Below are 19,774 nucleotides of genomic sequence, written 5' to 3'. Positions count from 1 at the left end.
AAACGTGTTCTGGTCCTCGAGATCACAGCCTATATTTTAATGCACAATATATAGTTTTTAATTTTCCAATTCATTACTTGAATCTACACGGGGCCACTGAAAGGTCAAAGCATTCATCTAGGTGCTTAAACAAGGTGAAAATCTGGATCATGTTAATCACACCCAGGACATCTATCCCATTCTCTAACTGTCCAGTGTCTCATACTGACTGATTGTCTTTTGAGCTGTCTCTCAGCTGGATCTCATCCCGTGACTAGGTTTGTGGGGGTGTAGTCTTACTGACGAGGCCAGGCCAGCAGGACTGTGCAGGCTGTCACTGTTCAGACACATTTATTCCTCAGTCAGGCAAACTCACAATAGAGCCCTGTGCAGGGGCACAGCAGCAGGCTCCTCAAAGTCCAACCACTGTCTGTGGGCCCTGAAACCCAAGAAGGTCGAGTGAAAGGACCACCCCCTCCCTCCACGTGCTTTATCTGTATGATACTGTGGCCTGCACAGGGACAATAACTTCCTCCTGTATTATTGATACCACAGGGAACAGCAATCACTCAGTGCAGTCGGGCTCAATTCACCACAGGCATATTCAATGAGAAACTGGATCCACCCCATACGTTCTCTCTGCTCGAAACTCAGTCATTGCAGTGGGGAAATCAGCTGGTGAAATTAGCTGTTGAGATTGGAATACAGTGAGTGCAGCTTTTATCTCCACCTTTCAGTAGAAATTAATAACTCCAACTAACTCTACAGTGCCTACAACTGGATTTTAATGTCACAGCCTACACGTAGATATGAGAAAGTTTATAATGGGGAGAATGACCTTTAGCTTTCTTGATGTCTGGAGTGGGGCAATAAAAGACTCCAAATGAAACAGACATTTTATTTAGTCCTTACCAACATAGAACAGATTGGCTGCATAAGTAAAGTGTTCTTCTTTAGTTAAATACAGTAAATATTCCATCTGATCTCATTATGCTTTAAAATAAGAACAATACAAATAAACTGAAAGATCGACTATGACAGTAATCAAAGGTTCCAGCTTGGGGTAAAGGACAGACAATTATGTTGTGTGAGACTGAAAACCACACAGCTAGAACAAAACTAGTCCAAACTAATCACCACCTCAGCTTTGTATCTGCGATCTTAACTTCTGACAGCAGTGACATTTATGTGATTAAGTTTCTGTAAAATCACTTAGAAATCACTCCAGAAATTTCCAGATAAATTTATTGAATGAATTTTAAGTCATAATATATGAACAGATACATAGCAAAAGACAAAGCAAAAGCTCCATAGACTATTTACTAATTAAAATAATAAAATTGTTTTTCCTAAATAAACGATAGCTCAAATGGACAAAAAAGATGACGTCACACCTGCTTTGTACTGTGTGTACTGAGGATGATCTGAGGTAGACAGCAGTTTTTTGTATTATGTTTTATCTATAGCAATAATTATTATGGGTAAAATAATCATTTGTTACAGCTGGTCAGCCTGAGAAAGCCAAACCCTTTTCTCCTAAACTTGACTGTTCTTTCAGTTACATATCTTCTTGAGGGCAGCGTGAATCATTCAGGGCATGATGGACGTTTCAAAAGATCAATATTTGTATTAAAGAAAAAGATGAGAAACATGTCAGAAAGTGAGATTTGGTCAAATTGATTCAATCTTTGAATTGTTTCTTCTCATTTTGAGGCAAAGCTACTATCCAAGTTGTGTTTGAGACCTTTTTAAGCAATACTGCTCTCAAGGGGCTTAGCACTAAGCTCCTCCACTGGGGCACCAAGAGCCTTTTGCTTTGCTTCATAGGTTTGCAGCAAATCCTTCCGTGCCTGCAGAAAAACAGTTGCTTATGCTAAGTAGAATTATTACAGCAAAACACTCTAAAACGAATGTCATCATTAGTTAAACCAATGTGTGACAGTGGTGTAAAGATAATGAACTACTTACCTTTGAAATCTGAGCTATTTTAAACTGTAAGTTCTTGATGGAAATATTACTGGTGTTAAGATTTTCCTAGAAGTAAAAACATGTTTCTTTTATGTTCAAACAGTGGGGGGACATGCATGAGAAGATATGGCTTTACAGGAGGAAACGAAAAGGAGCTATACTCCAGTACCTCAAGCTTGTCAGTAATTCCAGCAATGGCAGTTTGGTCCATGTTAGAGGCAGAAAGCACTGTGTGGAGCTGAGCCTCCATCTTCTCTATGCTGTCTGTCAGGGCTTTCAGCTGCCTTTCCAGCAGCGTGTCTGATTTATGTGGCGCCTTCTTAGTCCTCTCAACATATGTATTGTACAGTTTGTCCTTCTCGAGCTGAAGCTGTGTGACGTGCACCCCCCCACACCCACCCAAAACAAATTCACATCAATGACAATTAAATGTGTTAAGCCCAAGGTGCACATAAATCAAGCTAACATTTCAGCAACATGACATCGTGCACTCTGAACCTTTGCATTTACCTTGCTGAATTTCTGTGCCAGTTCCTCATATTGCGATTTCATATCCCTCAGCTCCTTTTCTTTGATCTTTTCATTTGTTTCCTGTCAAAAGTTCCCAAGCACACAGTTGTCAGTTAGTAATAGAAATGTTTCCAAAAGGTGCCAAATAAAAAACTGGTAGCATCAAATACAAGTGATGAAAATTGCAAGTGGACACTAACTTTTAAAAAGACAAACACAGACATAACTGTCACCTTTTTTGAGCTGTAGTATTTGAGTTTTTTCTCATTTTCCTCGATTTCCTTCTTGATTTGTATCAGTTGTTTAGTGAGACGTTTGTTCTCCTCCATAATAGGCATCAGGTCCCTTTGCTTCACTGCCTGTTCCTCCTTCATATGTGTTATGTCTTTCTAAGAAAAGCCAACCAAAAACTTGAAAAAAGATAACTAGCACCATGAATACTCAAATTCTGAACTATTACTGAGTTACAGCTTCTCAAATGTGTAGACTTTTTCTGATTTAGAATATTTTAGTCAGGGTATCAAGTGGCTTGGTAATCAGAACAGCACAGATTTGTCAACAGTGGAAAATAATCACAAATTGCAGCTCTAAACAAAACATTTGACATTTCTTTAGTGTTCTTTAGTGTAAGCTTGAAGAGAATGTGCACTTATACCTTGAGGGAATCGCTTGTAAGCACATCTTGTCGCATGCATTCAACAAGAGCGTGCGCTTCACTGAAGGCTTTGTTGCGGTTTTCTATCACAGTAGTGATGTGGCTGTTCCAGTGATCTTCTCTCTCCCTGGATTCATTTTTTCTCATGTTCTCCAGCTCTTGTGGCAGCAACGTCATCTTTTTCTCATATTTGGCTTTAGTTTCTACTCGTATAACAGTACAAAATTATGTCTCAAACTCCCATTTAGTTTTTAACCACAAGATATTTTGAGTGCACCTCAATATGTTATTTACCCGTGAGCTGCTTTTCACAGATGTCTCTTGTTTTCATCATTTCTTCTGCATGTTTCTGTAGAGATTTAGAACCAAACCCATGTTTGTTGCTTGCATCAGAATCAAGACAAACAGTAAATTCACAGATGTTTAAGTGTATATATAAAATAGACTTGGTGTTTACTACAAACCAGTTCTAGCTCCTTGACTGAGTTTTCGTTGTCAAGCTCCTGCATGTCCACCATGATGGACATCATTTTGTAATGCAGCTCAGCTTCTAATCGTTGTTGCTCTTCCTGCACCCCCTTGCTGGAAACTAAAGCATCTGCTTTCAACTCAGAGATGGTGTTCTCATGTTCACACAAGAGGTGCTTCATCTTCTGCCTGTACACCTAAAGGGAAAAGGCAATACATTGTGTAATACAAAATTAATTGTACTAACTGCCAGAAATCAGTTGACAGCAAAAATATTTGGTACTGTGTAGTGTGTGGAACAAGATATCAAACTAAATATTCTACCAAATATCCAACAAACTGCTGAAAACAGAACCTTCCTATGCACTTAGATATTTTTTTTAATCCTTCTGTTCTTTCTTGCACTTGCATCTCATGAAACAGAAACACTTGTTTTGATAGCGCTTTGATTTGATGTTTTCTCCTTGACTTAGATTTTTGCTTTCTTGTACCTCACTTGTAAGTTGCTTTTGATAAAAGCGTCTGCCAAGTGACTAAATGTAATTGTAAAATGGAAACATATCTCCAAAATGCCTAGTTTACATGAAGATAACTCAAATCAATTAATTTCATGTGGATGACAATATATATTTGTAAAATTATCTGTGGCGACTGATGAGTTGTGAGGTTTAATTTGAAATAAATACAATAATGACTCAAAACTGTCTGGAGAATAATTAGAACAAATTGATTGATTAATTAAATGTTTATGCTTTCAAATGGGTTTTTTTTTGGTCTAGTGATTCAATAATTTATTAAAAGCTATGTGTTCCAAATGATTTCTATGATTGATTGACTTCACTTGACTTCACTTCACACAACTTCTCCTGATTGTAAACGTTAAGAGGAAAAAACAGTAAACATTACACGATGCACATAAAAAATGATTGAGGCACAGTAGTTTGACTGAGGAGCTTACACTGGTTGTGTCGTCCAAAGTCAATGAAAACAAGGTTGTATCACAACTGCATTTGAAGAGCCTTTTTAATAGGACAGCTTTGTAATTTGTTCTGAATTATTTTTGCTTAAAATTCAGCCCCTGCTCTCCTGCTTGCAGTTTGTTTGTGTATCTATAACACATGTGTGTATTTAACTTACCTTGATCTCAACTTGGTGGCGGCCTTCATCCTCTTCTATGTCTTTTTCAATGTTTTTCTGTTCAGCTTTGGCCTCCTGTAGTTGTCTGTCCGTGATCTCCAAAAAGGTGTGAACTTTGTCTCTCTCCAGCTGAAAGTAGTTTCTCTCCTCCCTCTCTCTATCCAGCTCCTCTCGAAGGCGCACAATGTGTGCTTCTAGCTGAAATATACAAAGACATTTTAATGTGGCTATACTGGTGCCGGACACTTTGTGTCCAGAAAATATATATTACAAGCAAAAATTTAAATACTGTCTCATTTAATTCTAAAGGGCCACTCCACTCACTGTACATGTGCAAAGTTAATTCACTGTTCATAGAGGGCACTGCCTAATCTGTGTATATATTATGACAATGTGTTTCACAAAATAATGACGTTTTAAGGGCTATGTGAGAATGGGCTTAGATGGTCCAAATTAATTTAAAAATGTGCATTAATAACTTAGAGGTTGATACTTTAGCAGGCAAAGAGGTGATAATAACAAGATATCACTGGTAGTATTCAGTGGTCGTAGATCTTGTGTACTCTCCTCTTTTCATGTCTTCATGATGGAGAATGGGTCATGCAGGTCAGGTCCTATGTCATGATAGGAGCAGGAAGCTGCTTGACATATTTTAATATACTCCTTATAATATATGTGTCTATAATTTATAGTAATGTTGTCCCTATGTTTTTCCATAATTTGCTCCCCCTTACAAACAACATCATTTTGATGTCTATAAATATTACTGCTTGTCTGTCCTGGTGGATGGATTTCTCCTCCGTCGCTCATCCTAAGGTACCGGGAAGTTTTCCTTATCTGTTTTGGGTGTCGTATTTGGTAATGCTATAGACTGTAAAGCTCCCTGAGGTAATTTTGGGCTATAAAAATAAAACTTGATGCGATTAAACTAAACTTGGGGTATCTTGTTTAAACATATCTCTTGGGAGTCTGCCAGCTGCGTGAAAGAGCAGCAATAACTGGAATAACCCTTTATTGCACAGCTCTCTGTGTGCAGGAAACTCCTCTTTCCTCCTGAGAAGCAACATGCAAACATCATTTCACACACTTCCAAACACACATGACACTTCAACTCTGACCTGCTCCTTGGACATCTCCTCCTTTGTAAGGCCATCGATCAGTGTAGGCGCCTTTACCTTGGCTTTTTTACCTGTGCCTTTGTTTTTTGGTGGCTGGACAAAAGTCGACATTAAAGAAGATTATTAAAAATTCGTCCTGCACCTATTTATAACATATATAACACGGTTATTGTGTTGAAGTCTGTGCGTCTCATACATTTAATTATAACACAAGAGAACTGCAAACGGGATGAGCATCAAAATAGAAAGTGGTTGGTGCTCGATTGCAAAGCTGGTCAGTAGTTATTCAGGAGGAAGCTTCACCCCAGTAAAACTTTAATTAGGTATATAACGTAACGTTACAACTCGCGAGTCGTGGAATCTCGCTACATTCATATATAGCAATGAGTGTGACCCACCACGCGTTAGCTGTTGCTGGCTTACAGCTAATATTAGCTACATAGCGTTGGCTCACAGTGAAGCCTGCCGTTAATTCAGTCCGTGGTTTACTCACCATCGTGTCTTTATGGAAAACAACACGGAGACACTGGGGTTGTTTGTATCGTTTTGAGAAGCTAACATTAGCTGACACAACAGAACTTCGACCCTGAACAGTCTCCTGGTTACGCTAACCCACTGTTTGAATCGCGTTGCCATAGCAACGCTAGCTGCTCTTTACGTTGCTGTTATTACTGATCCACAACTTGTCCTATTTTACCATGGATTATTATCAGATAATGATTCGATAAGTGATCTATGAAATGTGTATGGAGTGTTTACTAATTCGTCAATAACTACAGCCCCTCCTGCGGGGGCTCTCAATATTTAAGTGAAAGTACAACTTTTTGTAAAACCTTCAGTATTTTACTAGTATATATTGCTTTGGATGTAAGAATTGTTGCATAAGATGTTAAATTAAAATGAAAATGTATTTAACACATGCCTTTAAAAAAACGTTTAATATAATAATTTAATGTGAATACAAAATAACCTTGTATGAGTATATAACATCTCTGCAATTTTATGTGTGATTGCAAACACATAAAACAAGATATGAACAACCCCTTTATTAAAATTTATAACAGGGCTTATATAAAGGGAGCAGTCTAACTATTGCATGTAACTCATTCAAAAAAAAATGACAGTCACACAAAGATAAATCAATATTAAGCAATAAAAGGGTTAATTCCTTCCTAAAAGGTTGCAAACCTTTTCTTACTGCTGTCTTGTTATGCATTAGAGGCACCACAGTGCAAGTTATGTCGACTCTGTGGAAGACGTCTGGATTTAATGACTTATAGGGTTTAATACTCATGTTGTATTATACTGTCGATCAAGTCATTTATTATTTGTTATAATGAAATATTAAAAAAAAAAAAAACAGGCTATGTACATTTTTTGTAAAAATATGTACAGTACATTTGAAGTTGTAGCACATGGTTCATGGTCAAACAATGTGCAGAGGAATGTGATAGAGATCACGGAGCCCTTCATCATCATCCATATTGTAGACATATTCACGTTCAGGTGGTTATGGACAGAGACGTAGGAGTGGAGAAATAACTGACAGGCATAGATAAACATGTGAAAAATGAAAATAATCTACGAATTTAAATTATATATATGATAAATACTGTTTTCAATGTATGAAATATATCTATCTACACAGTAAAGTCAAAAAATATAAATCACTTACTTTCAGTTGCCATAAGCTTTGTAATTAGATTTGTACTGATTTCTACAAAACAAGGGAAGTCAGAATCATACATTAGTACAAGCCAAATAAACTGGTTAAATAATTTAAAAATAAAACAACAAAAACCACATCACTACCTTGGGGTGGGTCTGTGTTTTTTCAGTTTCTTTGATAAATCTAGCCCTGGAAAAGAAGTTAATAAATAATCATCAGGCATAGTTATAGGTAAGAAATCAGAGAAAGACACAGCTGAACCAAACAACTGTGAGATACAGTGTAATTGATTAACTGCTTTCACTGGCCAATAAAGAAACAATTTGACATCTGCATCACTATCTGCCTTTAGTTCAGTTTAGGAGCACCAGCAATACATTGCTACTTCTCTCTTAGTCTGGAAACTGCACAAACTAAAATACTCACATTTAGATACTAACATTTAGCTCCGTTAGGCTCTGTCTTTATAACCGACAGTGCATGAAGAGGCTAAATGTCCTCCATGGATGTCCGTTTAAATGTGGTATGGTTGGTATTAACTGAAGTTTGTGCAGCACTGTTTTCAGTGTTGTCTAAAGTAGTCATGGCTAACTTGGCATTTTGTAAAATTTCCTCTGGCGGGGGCATTGGCAGAAAAACAGGAGCCGAGCCAACGGAGCATTTGTTAAGAAGTACAACATCTATGGGTCCATTGATGCTTCTGAGATGGATCTGGTACTTCACTGGGCTGTCCTTGACCTGAAAAACATGTATGCGCACACCTTAACCCGTGTGAATTAAAAGACGGCAAAAACCATAGCAATTGCGGTCAGTTCCTGTGATGCAGGACTTACAGCTTTGGGAATGGGAACATCAAGCTGTGTGCCTGGTGGCCCTCGTACTGTCAGGACTGTGTGGTCTGAAGAGATGTGAGACAGTGAAATGTCAGTGTCAAATGTTATCATTTGATTTAGTCTCAGAAATGGCAGTAGGTCTTTCTACGTCTTTTCTGAATAAACTCCAACGATGCTACGTGGTGTGGTTATGCCAGTGTCATCACAATCTTGTACACCAATATTTATCCAGCTGTGCTGATATTCGCTCAATTAGGAAAAGTCACTGAATTGCCAAAATATCAGGTAATTCTGCCCTGTAACCTGTTTTCAAAACTCTATATCTCGCTTATTAGAGTTTGAGCTAGAAGGTGCATTTCACTCCATTCACATAAAGGATTCCTTTTTGGAATAAAAACGCATCCACTAACTTTCTACTCCATCAGCAACATGCTAACACAATCATGTACACAAGAGGAATCGTTCAAAGACAACAGAGTTACTATACATTACCACTGAAGCAGTTGCAGACATCTTCATGAGTCACATAGGTCAGAGTTGATTTGAGTTAAGGAAACTTGAAATATGCACCAGTTTGACAAGAGGCATTAGGAACTGCTGCATGACCGATATTCAATGAAAGACTAACTTGTGCTAAAGAAATCACAGCCTTTGGCACATAAAAAATAAACTGCATTAAGTCTGCTCACAGTGCTGTCCAACATCTCCTTTCTATTTTACTATTTAAAGCAGAACATACATTAAACAAATACATTTGTAAAACTCTTTTTAGCTGATGAAAATAGACAATAAAAGAAAAGTCAGTCGTAAAAAGGATATTTGCTGCAGTCTTGCTTTGTGTTTCTGATGCTCTGTTCGACCCAGTGTTTTTGCTGGTCTAACATAAATTCCAACTCCTCCAAGTCCTCCAGCTCAGACTTTAGTTCCCTCAGTCTCATTGGTACCTGGTGTTCAGATTCTCTTGACTCTGTTCCCCTTATTTAGACAAATTATATGATGGAAAAACATTTCTTGCTCAATATTCTTGACACGCTTGCATATCCAAATGAATGCACACAAGGCAGCGTTAAAAACTTACATCCACTTTACAAGGTTCTTAGATATTTTAACAATCAGTCCAACACCCTCCAGCACATTTGTGATATCATAGATTCGTCTTTTATGTCTAACTTCGAGGACCCTGACAGCCTGAAAAAATACACACAAAACAAACAAAAATGCAAAAAAAGCACAGGATATTTACTACGTGAATGGCTTTACGATCCGGGTATTTATGATCCGGGTGTTTCAGGCAATCAGTTATTCAAATGTACTGAAACATTTAAAGATTAGATTAAAGATTAGTGATCAACTACTGTAATGTATTACTATAATTTTTATAATCAGTTGAATATTTTTATACATTTAATGTTTATAAAGATATCCATTTATGTAGATACTGATAAATCGTCATTTTAAGTGACGATGGGAGTTACGGTGACATTAATAACAACGTTGTTCAAACATGGCAGAATATCTGCAGTTGTGGGATCAGCGTTTTTTGTTGGTCGACTCTCGACTCACTTACTTCTTTGAGGTCCACCACACCGTTTTCAGCCACTTCCAGTAACCTGACAAACCTCGTGGCCAGGAAATTTAGGCTCCTCATATTTCTCTGATATTTGGGGATCTCATCGGGCGTGGGGGCCTCTTGCTTTGGGCTGTGTGGGCCACCTTCTGGATCCATGCTTCTGGTCAGGGAAACAAAACCAATGAACCCGGGAGCTTCCCTGCGATGTGCAGTTTTGAATCAGCTGCGTCGGCCCGCTTCACCCAAAAACAAAGATGTCCCTTCGAAATAAAATCCATGTCCAATGAATGCTCAGCTTTGGTATGTTTTTTATAAACTGAAAAATAAAACATTTAGGGAGACCGTAATATCAAGTGCGTTTTACCGCTCCCGAGAATAGAATAAATGTAAATTAATTGCCTCTAAAATCACGGCAGATCATTTCTCACTACCACAGATTTATTATGAAAGGTCTGTACCGGAAACTAAACACACTCCAAAGCTAGTTATGTGTAAGATTTGCTTTTTAATTAGCCGTATACGTTTTAAAAATGGAGCAACTACATGCACAGGGACTGACCTCCCAGATTATCTCAGTGGCTAAAGTAAAAATGACGATGCTCAAGTGCTTTTACCTTGATGGATATCGGGACCAGGAGTAACGTTACCAAGTGAGTTAGTATTGGCAAAGCTAATGGTAGCAGCCCTGACGGCTAACGTTACAGGCCGCCGTATAAGTACTTAAGATACAAGTTTTGGCAGAGAGTTACACTCATCCACAATTCATTTCCAGTTTAAACAAATGGTTACAACAATGTATTAACTCTGCTCATAGCCCACGTCTCACGATTATGGGAACGCGTACTGGTCGCCATATTCACACCTGCCTTCAAAATAAAAGTCCACACTTTTGAGCGATAAAATACAATTAGCTCACTTGTATGGGAAGAATTTTGTCTACTCGTCACTTTATTTTTCTGTCTTCAACACAAGGTTGTACTAGAATATGTTGGGTTCCTGAAGTAAAACCTGCAAGCCCTCATTATTACTTAACTTATATTTTCCACCTATTGTTGCTTTTTTTTTTACCACCTAAATCTCAGTGACCGTCTATTCACGCCTTTAAAAGACGTCAGGAAATCCAGCCTTTGTGCAGAAGACATGCATGAAGACAGCATCAGTTTGTACCGGCACAGGTGTTCAAAGACAAACTGTGTGGAGTACAGGTATTGTGAGTGGTGGATAATGGTGAATGTGGGGAACGGGACGGAAATCAAGAAACTTTTAATATTAAACCTTAGGATAAAACCATGTCTTAGAATGATGGTGGTTTATGTTGTGTGTACCACCGTGTAGGCCGCGTATCCTGTTAAGGGCTGCGGCGGTGCTGGAGTCTATCCCAGACATCACTGGCTGAGAAGTGGGGGTCTCCAACACGTCGCTCCCGAGCCCGTAGCTCCAATCAAATTCGGTAGTTCCCCGCCCCCTTCTTACACAAAAGGTTTATTTTTGAGAATTAGTTGTCAATCAAACAGTGCGCTATTGTCAAGCTTGATGAGACAGTGGTGATCATTGTTGCCAACTTAGTGACTTTGTCACTATATTTAGCGAGTATTCAGACCCCTCTAGCGTCTCTTTTTCAAAAAAGCCACCAGGGACTTTTTCTGGTGTTATTGGAGACTTTTGGAGGCTCTGACGTGACAGCATGTCTCGTCTTCCCAATGAGCAGCAGTTGCTGCTGCAGGCTCCTCCCACGGCCAAAACACAAGACGGCGCAGTCCTCGCGCAGCAGGAGATGTTCATCCCTCTGCCTACATACATGTATACATACACACTTAATGCAAAAAAAAAAAAAAATGTTTTGATGCTAAATGTGAGTTGTGGAAACCAACAATTTGTAAAGGTTCAGGAGAGCAGCTTATCTGTTTTTGGGGTTGAAAATTAAAAAAAATTTCATTTTGTAAAAGGGTAAAAAAGGTTGGAGACTCCTGGTCTACAGCCTGTTATTTAATTTGGCAGTAGAATCTTCAAATGTACTTATTTTCTGCCTTCCTCTACTTTGTTGGCATCAGAGATGGAAAGTAACAAACATATATTCCATGTTTGTACTTTAGTGCAAATTTGATAAACTTTTTGTTTTACATGACCAGAATAAGAAATAATCCTCTTTGTTCTTTCTTGAACTTTCATTCCATAAAACGGAATCACTTCTTCTTGTGGCACTTTGCTTTAATGTTTCCTCCTTGATTTAGATTGGTGCTCGCCTTGCACCTCACTTGTAATTTGCTTTGGATAAAAGCGTCTCCCAAAAGTGTAATGCAAAGGTAATTCAGAGAGAAACCTCTTAATTTTTACTCCATTGGCAGATGTACATGCTTATTAAATATAATTAACTAATAAGTGTAAATGTATTATTTTTGTGGTGGGTAAAACTAACCCCAAATATATAAGTGTGCTGGTATTGTTCCACATTGAATCTCTATGTGAAAAAGCTCTTGTCCATTTCTTTTAATAAAGTCTTTGCTATATTTCCTACCTTTTAAATTTTACAGCAAGAGTGAATCAGTTTCTCATTTTCAAAAGGTTTTTGAAAGCAATTGCTTTTTTATTGCTACTAACTAGTGGTAAATGTTTGGACAGAAGAAATTAAATAAATTTGTATTAAAATAAATTCTCAGGAATAAGATTTTTCCAATTCTTCCTTTGTTGAATCTGCAAGTTTCATTAGTTGATCTTAACAAGGCCTGAATGTTTAAGATTTCTGTAGAAATGTTTGCGCTAGAACTGTACATTCATAAACTGTGATCAAAAGCACAAGAGCAGTTCAATGATGATTAAAATGCTTCTTTTTTTAAAAAGTACATAATTCCAGTAAGTGCGCAGAGAACTCAGTTCCTTAGTTAGTAAGTTGGTAAGTTTGGTAAATAATTACTAGTTCACTTACGCCACCCCCCAAACTTTAGAAATTAATAATGTGGAATGTGATGTTTTACGGGATTTCCGTGTTTGTCAGGTGCTGGTCACGTGGCCGGAGCGGCAGTCATGTGACGCACTCGTCCATGCATAGTTCAAGCGGGGTACCCGTCGGAGGAAGTGGTTGCTACGAAAAAGAAAGTTGATCTATTTCCTCAATTAGCCGATGAGACTTGCTGTGTAACATTAGCGTTGTTTTTGTGTACGTTCAAACCGAGTGCGGTTCAGTCATGTTCCTGGCGGCTTTGCTTGTTGCTTTGCTGGCCGTGTTACCTCTCGGCTCTTGGGCTCAGTATGATCCCGATGAGGTGACCCACCTCCCTGGTATGATGTTTAAACCCAACTATCGGCAGTGGTCGGGGTACCTCCAGGCTCGGCCGGGGAAGTTTCTCCATTATTGGTAAGAAACAACCGTTAAGTTACTTTAGTACCAACACAACAGACTAGGAAAATACTACAAGTAAATTACCTTCCTACCTAAGTAAAAGTAAGCAATGTTAAGTATTAGTACACATCGAAAGTATGTAAGTAAAGTAAAGTAAGTAAAGTATTATTTTATTATAATTGTAGGGCTGCAACCAAGATTGAAAACAAAATAGTTTTTCAGGTACTATATACACTAGGTACATTCTTGAAACACTTGAACTAAACTTTAAGATATTTTCAACTTTTCCTCCATTAAAAGGGACATGGGACTAACCCCCATCCACACCTTGCATATATAATGATAAATAAAGCACTGTACCTCACCTTTACCTTTTATTACATTACAGTGTAGGTTTTATTCAACTAGTTGCTAGTTATATTTAAGACTTGAATGAGTAGACTATATAAACATAATCAACAGGTAAATTATGATTAATAATTTTAGCTTAACCTGAAGGGCAACTCTGGTGATTTTCAACTTGCACCCCTAATGATGAAAAACTCTTCGGCATAATCTGGAGGGGTTTTCCAGCTAGAAGCATGGATGTATTTTTAAATATAGGAAACAGACCATTTTAGAATCGTTATAATACGTGTATTCCCCAACTACAGCCATGTTGAACTTAGTGAAATCACACTTTAAGGAGTTTTGATCCCCCAAGGAGAAATTCACAAAATTCTCACCAGCATATTAAGTAATTGATATGAGTTCCACCTTTACTAGAGAATAAACAAACAAATGTATCAAAGTTGTAATCCAGTAATACTTGTTATATAAATACTCATTTTATTTTATTTCCTTGTCCTTTCGGTCTATCCCATGAGTTCAGGGTCACCACAGCGGATCATTTGTGACAGTAATACATTATTGTGAGACTTAGTCGTTGTGCATGAGTATTTTAACTTTTGCTGCTGTATGTATATATTAAAGATTATATTTTTGGTTTACTTAGCTTAGTAACATTTTGAGGAAACGGTTTTACATCTGAGAGTATCGCTACTCTTACTTCAGTAAAAGAGGCTGCCCTCTATAACAGTAAAATAATCCAAGGTCCAAAGTTTTTGCAAGTAAGAAGTTTTCCCTTACTGTTAAGAAACTGTTCTTAAACTAAATGTCTGAAACGTAAGATGTAATATAATGCAGTAAGTAAGTAAAGTTAACTCTTTCTCTCTGTAAACAAACTGTAACTTACCGGATTTGTAAAAGCGTTAGACTGGCTTTTAGCAGCTTCTCATCATGCCTCACCTTGTTTCACCGTGGCTGGTTGCCAGTCCTCTATGAAGTACAAGCCCACTACATATCAGATGTCGAAACTGAGACATTTTTAGCATTTCGTGGAAAATATCAGGTCATTTTGAATTTGCTGTCAGCAACACATCTCAAAAAAGTTGGAAGTGTGGGAACAAAAGTCTGGAAAACTAATTGCTGCAAAGCATTGACAATAATTAGGTTAATGGCGATAAAGATCCCACCATCTACAATATATATAATATCTTCAACAGATTCAGAGAATCAGAAGGTATCTCTTTTTGCAAGGGACAAGGTCAAGGTCAAAACAGGATGTGCATGATCTTTGGACAGCACTGCATTAAAAACAGGCAGGTTCTCTACCGTACATCAGCTCAGGAACACTTCCAGAAATCACTGTCTGTGAACACGGTGCAATCCACAAATATAGGTTAAAGCCATATCATGCAAAGAAGAAGCATTGTGTGAACATGTGGGGGTGCATCAGTGCCTATGCATCAGGCAGCTCACACATCTGGAAAGACATCATCAATGCTGAAAAGTACATAGAGTTTTTAGAGCAACATATGCTGCCATCCAGACAGCGTCTCTTTCAGGGAAGGCCTTGGATATTTCAGCAAGACAATGCTAAACCACATGCTGCATCCATCACAACAGCATAGCTTCACAGGAGGAGTCCTTGATTCACCAACAGAAGACATTTGGCACATCATAAAACATCATTAAAAAAAAAAATAAAAATCCAGCAACAATGGCCAAAAACTGTTGAGCAGCTAGAATCCTGCATCAGACAAAAAAACAACAACACTCCTCTCCTAAAACTGAGAGGAAATTATAACATGAAATGTTACTTTGTGTGTGTCAGGAAATAAAAACTACTCTTGAGACTGGCTTTGACAACACAGTGATTCAAATCAGACCAGAAAATCCACTATGGACTACTTTAGGAAACACAAACTGAAGTTTTTGGAAAAGTCCTTAGTGTCTTTGACTTAGACATCACTGAAAGGCTGTGGGTAAACATTAGCATTTCTGTCTTTGGTGTAAGAAAACAGTAGTGGCTTTTTTTTGTTGTTGTTATTTTATAGTATGGCATTGGTCTATACTTTCTTCTCTTTACGCTGCCTTCGGAAAAACACAGATATGTCATTGTGAAGTTTTTAACAGTCGTCTTGATCTCCTGCAGGTTTGTGACCTCTCAGAGGGACCCAGTCAAAGACCCTCTGGTGCTCTGGCTGAATGGGGGTCCAGGGTGCAGCTCTCTGGATGGATTCCTGTCAGAGAATGGACCATTTCATGTGAGCATGCTCAGTGTGTGCATAACTAAATCTGTACACTCAACTGATGTGACTCTTAATTGGCACTTTCTCTTTCAGGTAAATGATGATGGGGCCACGCTGTATGAGAACACATTTAGCTGGAACAAGATTGCCAATGTGCTGTATCTGGAATCTCCTGCTGGAGTTGGATATTCCTACTCTGATGACCGCAATTATGCAACTGATGACGACCAGGTGATATAGGTCTATTGACAAGTAATACTGTATTTTCCAAAGCAAACAAAAAGAAAACAATTTATATATATTCTTCTCTTAGGTGGCTGAGGATAATTACATAGCCCTTCAGAGTTTCTTTGTCAAGTTTCCAAATTTCACTAAAAATGAGTTCTTCATCTTTGGAGAAAGTTATGGTGGAATTTATGCACCAACGCTCAGCCTGCGTGTGGCTACAGGAGCTGCCAAAACCAACTTCAAGGTAATGTGCTTCATATAAACTTTGTTTTATCTTCAGCATCAGATATTCTGCTCACCAGCACCACCAGCTGCTCGTTATATGAACCACTTCCAGAATTTAAAATGTTATTCTATCCTCCATAGACACCAAGCCAGGCAAAGTTTCTACATTTATTGAAACAACTTGAGGTTAACTTTTGAGTATTTACTTGTTTGCAGGGCTTTGCAGTGGGAAATGGTCTCAGCAGCTTTGCTCTCAATGACCAGTCTTTGATCTACTTTGGCTACTATCATGGCCTCTTTGGAGAAGAGTAAGTGCCACCAAATGAGTATTCCAAGGCAGTAAGAAAATAGTAGCTGCTTTGCACATTTAGTTTATGGAATTGTCCCAGACTTGCACTTTTTAACAATGCCAGAAAGCTTAACACATTTTTTGTCATTGGTGTTCAGGTACAATAAATGTAGGACACACACAGCCACCACTAAATAGATATGACAACGAATAAGACAGACAAAAGATTTGTCATTTTAACATTATGCTTGCTCTGCAGTTTGTGGCGTGATCTGAACCTAAAATGCTGTGACAAAGGAAGCTGTAACTTCTACAACTCCAGTTCACCTACCTGCAATATGCTGGTATGTGTTCTCTACTTGTATTCAGCAAGTAATTTCTTGTACAACCACGTTATTCTGTAAAATGCTACCTGGAAATGTAACTTGTATCCCCTCAGGTGTACTTAGCCTTTGGTATCGTGTATGAGAGCGGACTTAATGAATATGCCCTTTACTTGGATTGTGAGGGTCGCAGATGGTCCCACAGAGGCTATGAGAGGGCCATGAGTCATCTGTTTAAGAACTGCAGGAAACACTCTGACAAGGTGAGTGTTACCTGTATGAACAAGGGTTAGGTATTCAAGACAGGTACAAACTCTGCCCTGGAAGAGTAGGTGTTGGTATTTTTGTACCTTTTAAAGGGATCTTTCATGATATTGAGGGAGTTGTGGGTTTTATTTGTTTTAAGTAGGAAAAATCACCGGTGATCGTTTTATGCTGTGCTCACTTGTTTCTTGTGAGGTCTCAAAATACATTGATGCAGGTGGTGAGCAATTGTGAATTTCTCATTAGAATGAATAAAGTATCTAGTTACCTATGTAGGATGTTCCTGTGTCTCTGTAGCATGTGATAAAGATATGTGGAGCAAAGATCACCTTCTTCATGTGATGTAAAAAATCTTATGTTATGCACTTTATGTTTTCATGCTGAAGTTTTCAGATCGAGTTCCTAATATGTCTCTGCGTGAAGTTCCTCCCTGCATTAACAGTACAGCTCAGATAAACTGGCTGAACAGAGGCGATGTGAGGAAAGCTTTACACATACCAGATATTCTGCCACCATGGGACATCTGCAGGTATGTTATAAGAAAATAATGATGATGATTATGGCATCAATGTTCTTTGAATTGCAACTCTCAAATCCTACTATACTCTGACCTACTATGGCAGCAGCACGAACTGTGGCAGTGCTTTTCAGAATCATGACATAAAGTCAAAACACTATAAGGGAGGGGAATACTCCCAAGATGGCACACACGCACAAAAGAAATCAGCATGCGTTGACTTCACATCCTCAGTGCGGTCAATGGCATGTTCACAGTGATGACGATTATGGTAACTCTAAGCTTTTGTTTATTGTAGTGATGATGTTGGAGAAAACTACACCACTTTGTACCAAACAGTAAAGGATGTGTATCTGAAGCTGCTTTCTCTGAACCTGCGGGCACTTGTCTACAATGGAGACACTGACATGGCCTGCAACTTCCTGGGAGACCAGTGGTTTGTGGAGGACCTCGGTCTGAAGGTAAGAACTTTTAATATGGGAAAGATTTTTAAAAAAATTGAAATCTACAACTACACAATGTTGTTCTTACTACATATATACACACAACTTATAAATGTTGTTCTTAGGCGACTTCTAATTATCAGAGCTGGCGTCATGAAGACCAGATTGCTGGTTTTTATCAGCAGTTTGGAAACATCACATTTCTGACAGTCAAGGTAAGTGAGTGAGACTGTGAGAGATGTTACCCATAGAAGTTGAAGTTGGTGTCATTACTGTGAAATACCACTGTCCTTTTGTGTTTCAGGGTGCCGGTCATATGGTTCCTCAGTGGGCTCCAGGTCCAGCTTTTCACATGTTCCAGTCTTTTATAACAAATGAACCCTACTGAGCCATGATGGAGACTGCTGCATGTAAGATACCTGCACTCATCACTTGTTAGTTGCTACATTTTTCTCAGGGAAGATGTGTTAAAAGAGAGTCTGTTAGGGCACTTATCTTGTTTTATCATTCATACAATACTCTCAGTTCAGGGAGTTTTTGGATGTTGGCTCTGCATCACATTGGATTTGAACTGTAGCAAACAGCTGTGAAGATATTAGCATGTTGACTGAATAAACAGTGTAGAATTACATTTTTTTTTTATACCTGCTTCATCCATTTTAGAGGATCAAATCTAAGTGGGCCAAGTAACCAAAACCCACATAGGGATTTTCTGTTTGGTCCCATATTTTTTTTGTATGCGCAGACTAATATCCTAATGCTAATTAGTGAAATGGGGATATGAAAAAAAGCGGCACGTCTTACACTGTTTATCCAATATTGATGTGAAAATCGTACTTAAGTTTGAACTTTACAAGATCAATTGAAGCTTTTTTAGCAGAATCAGACATTTTAAGAAAAAGTTTAAAAAAAAAAAATTTCACAACACAAGGTGATTGTTCTGAATTGACAGTGTTCAATATGTCTCAATGAAAACTGCAAATGTATTGGTCATTTGTCTTTTTATTAAATGCTTTATCTGCCAATGACACATTGACTGTCAGATTTATTCATATGCCTTGGCTGTACTAAAATCATTGAAGCATTACAGGCAGGTCTTGTAAAATATTTCTATTAAAACTGCCATAATCATTCCATTTGCAAGTCAACATTCTATGTAAGACCACATGGACACATGATTTCTGTTTGACAAATGTCTCAGGGGAAAGGTGTACATCCTTCTAGCCTATAAACTAAGTCAGTGACAGGACATCATATGATCGTAAATGCAGCCCGAGATCCACTCATTAAACAAAACAGTTGCAACAGTACAGTATGCACAGGATAAGGAAATACAATTAAATCTAATGGCTTCACTCCAAACCATAAAGATTTTGTTTTCCAACATGATTCTGAGAAATGTTCATATAATGAAAGGTTACATGCTCTAGAGTTTAAATACTGATCACAACCAGAATTCTTCCTTTAACTGTAGCGTTTTCCCTTTTTCTGAATGATAGTGTGACTAATACAAATTTCACTTTGTGTTTTTAAAAACAAAGACATTCCCTTTTTATTAATTCTTGAATCTTAAGTCTAAGTACACTTAAAACACTGATTACTTTGTTACAATGTCCTTAAAAACGTTTGATCATTTTATTGTAAATATAATGCAGCTGTACTTGCAGT

The 19,774-nt window shown here is 38.0% G+C and overlaps 3 protein-coding genes across 5 annotated transcripts; 1 reads left to right on the top strand and 2 right to left on the bottom strand.

Annotated features, from left to right (window-relative positions):
* Positions 1-863: 863 nt before the first annotated feature.
* On the bottom strand, positions 864-6,486 carry gas8 (growth arrest-specific 8). Its single transcript, XM_067486615.1, has 11 exons — positions 6,329-6,486; positions 5,836-5,928; positions 4,718-4,915; positions 3,577-3,777; positions 3,407-3,461; positions 3,113-3,315; positions 2,691-2,846; positions 2,458-2,538; positions 2,117-2,317; positions 1,948-2,013; positions 864-1,829 (listed from the first exon to the last, which is right to left on the bottom strand). Exons 1-11 carry the CDS (start codon positions 6,329-6,331, stop codon positions 1,728-1,730), a joined length of 1,359 nt encoding a protein of 452 aa, XP_067342716.1. The 5' UTR covers positions 6,332-6,486; the 3' UTR covers positions 864-1,727.
* Positions 6,487-6,754: 268 nt separating this feature from the next.
* LOC137104832 (transcription factor E2F5-like) lies at positions 6,755-11,110 on the bottom strand. 3 transcript variants are annotated; one of them, XM_067486602.1, is made up of 10 exons: positions 10,522-11,110; positions 9,905-10,167; positions 9,416-9,525; positions 9,157-9,312; positions 8,830-8,873; positions 8,338-8,402; positions 7,945-8,242; positions 7,648-7,693; positions 7,511-7,552; positions 6,755-7,377 (listed from the first exon to the last, which is right to left on the bottom strand). In XM_067486602.1, exons 2-7 carry the CDS (start codon positions 10,061-10,063, stop codon positions 7,994-7,996), a joined length of 783 nt encoding a protein of 260 aa, XP_067342703.1. In that variant the 5' UTR covers positions 10,064-10,167; positions 10,522-11,110; the 3' UTR covers positions 6,755-7,377; positions 7,511-7,552; positions 7,648-7,693; positions 7,945-7,993. The 3 variants fall into 3 exon arrangements, with proteins under 3 accessions (XP_067342703.1, XP_067342695.1, XP_067342687.1); XM_067486594.1 differs by having other exon boundaries at positions 7,931-8,242; positions 10,522-11,109; XM_067486586.1 differs by having other exon boundaries at positions 7,648-8,242; positions 10,522-11,109.
* A 1,817-nt stretch (positions 11,111-12,927) lies between these two features.
* si:ch211-122f10.4 (cathepsin A-like) lies at positions 12,928-19,134 on the top strand. Its single transcript, XM_067486553.1, has 11 exons — positions 12,928-13,259; positions 15,721-15,832; positions 15,911-16,048; positions 16,131-16,289; positions 16,487-16,578; positions 16,819-16,903; positions 16,999-17,145; positions 17,533-17,675; positions 17,962-18,124; positions 18,232-18,321; positions 18,411-19,134. Exons 1-11 carry the CDS (start codon positions 13,090-13,092, stop codon positions 18,492-18,494), a joined length of 1,383 nt encoding a protein of 460 aa, XP_067342654.1. The 5' UTR covers positions 12,928-13,089; the 3' UTR covers positions 18,495-19,134.
* Positions 19,135-19,774: the final 640 nt, after the last annotated feature.

This window comes from Channa argus, chromosome 2, assembly GCF_033026475.1.
Source record: "Channa argus isolate prfri chromosome 2, Channa argus male v1.0, whole genome shotgun sequence".
NCBI classification, from domain to species: Eukaryota; Metazoa; Chordata; class Actinopteri; order Anabantiformes; family Channidae; genus Channa; species Channa argus.
The sequence above is the reverse complement of the archived record's forward strand: the minus strand, read 5'-3'. Positions and strand labels throughout refer to the sequence as shown.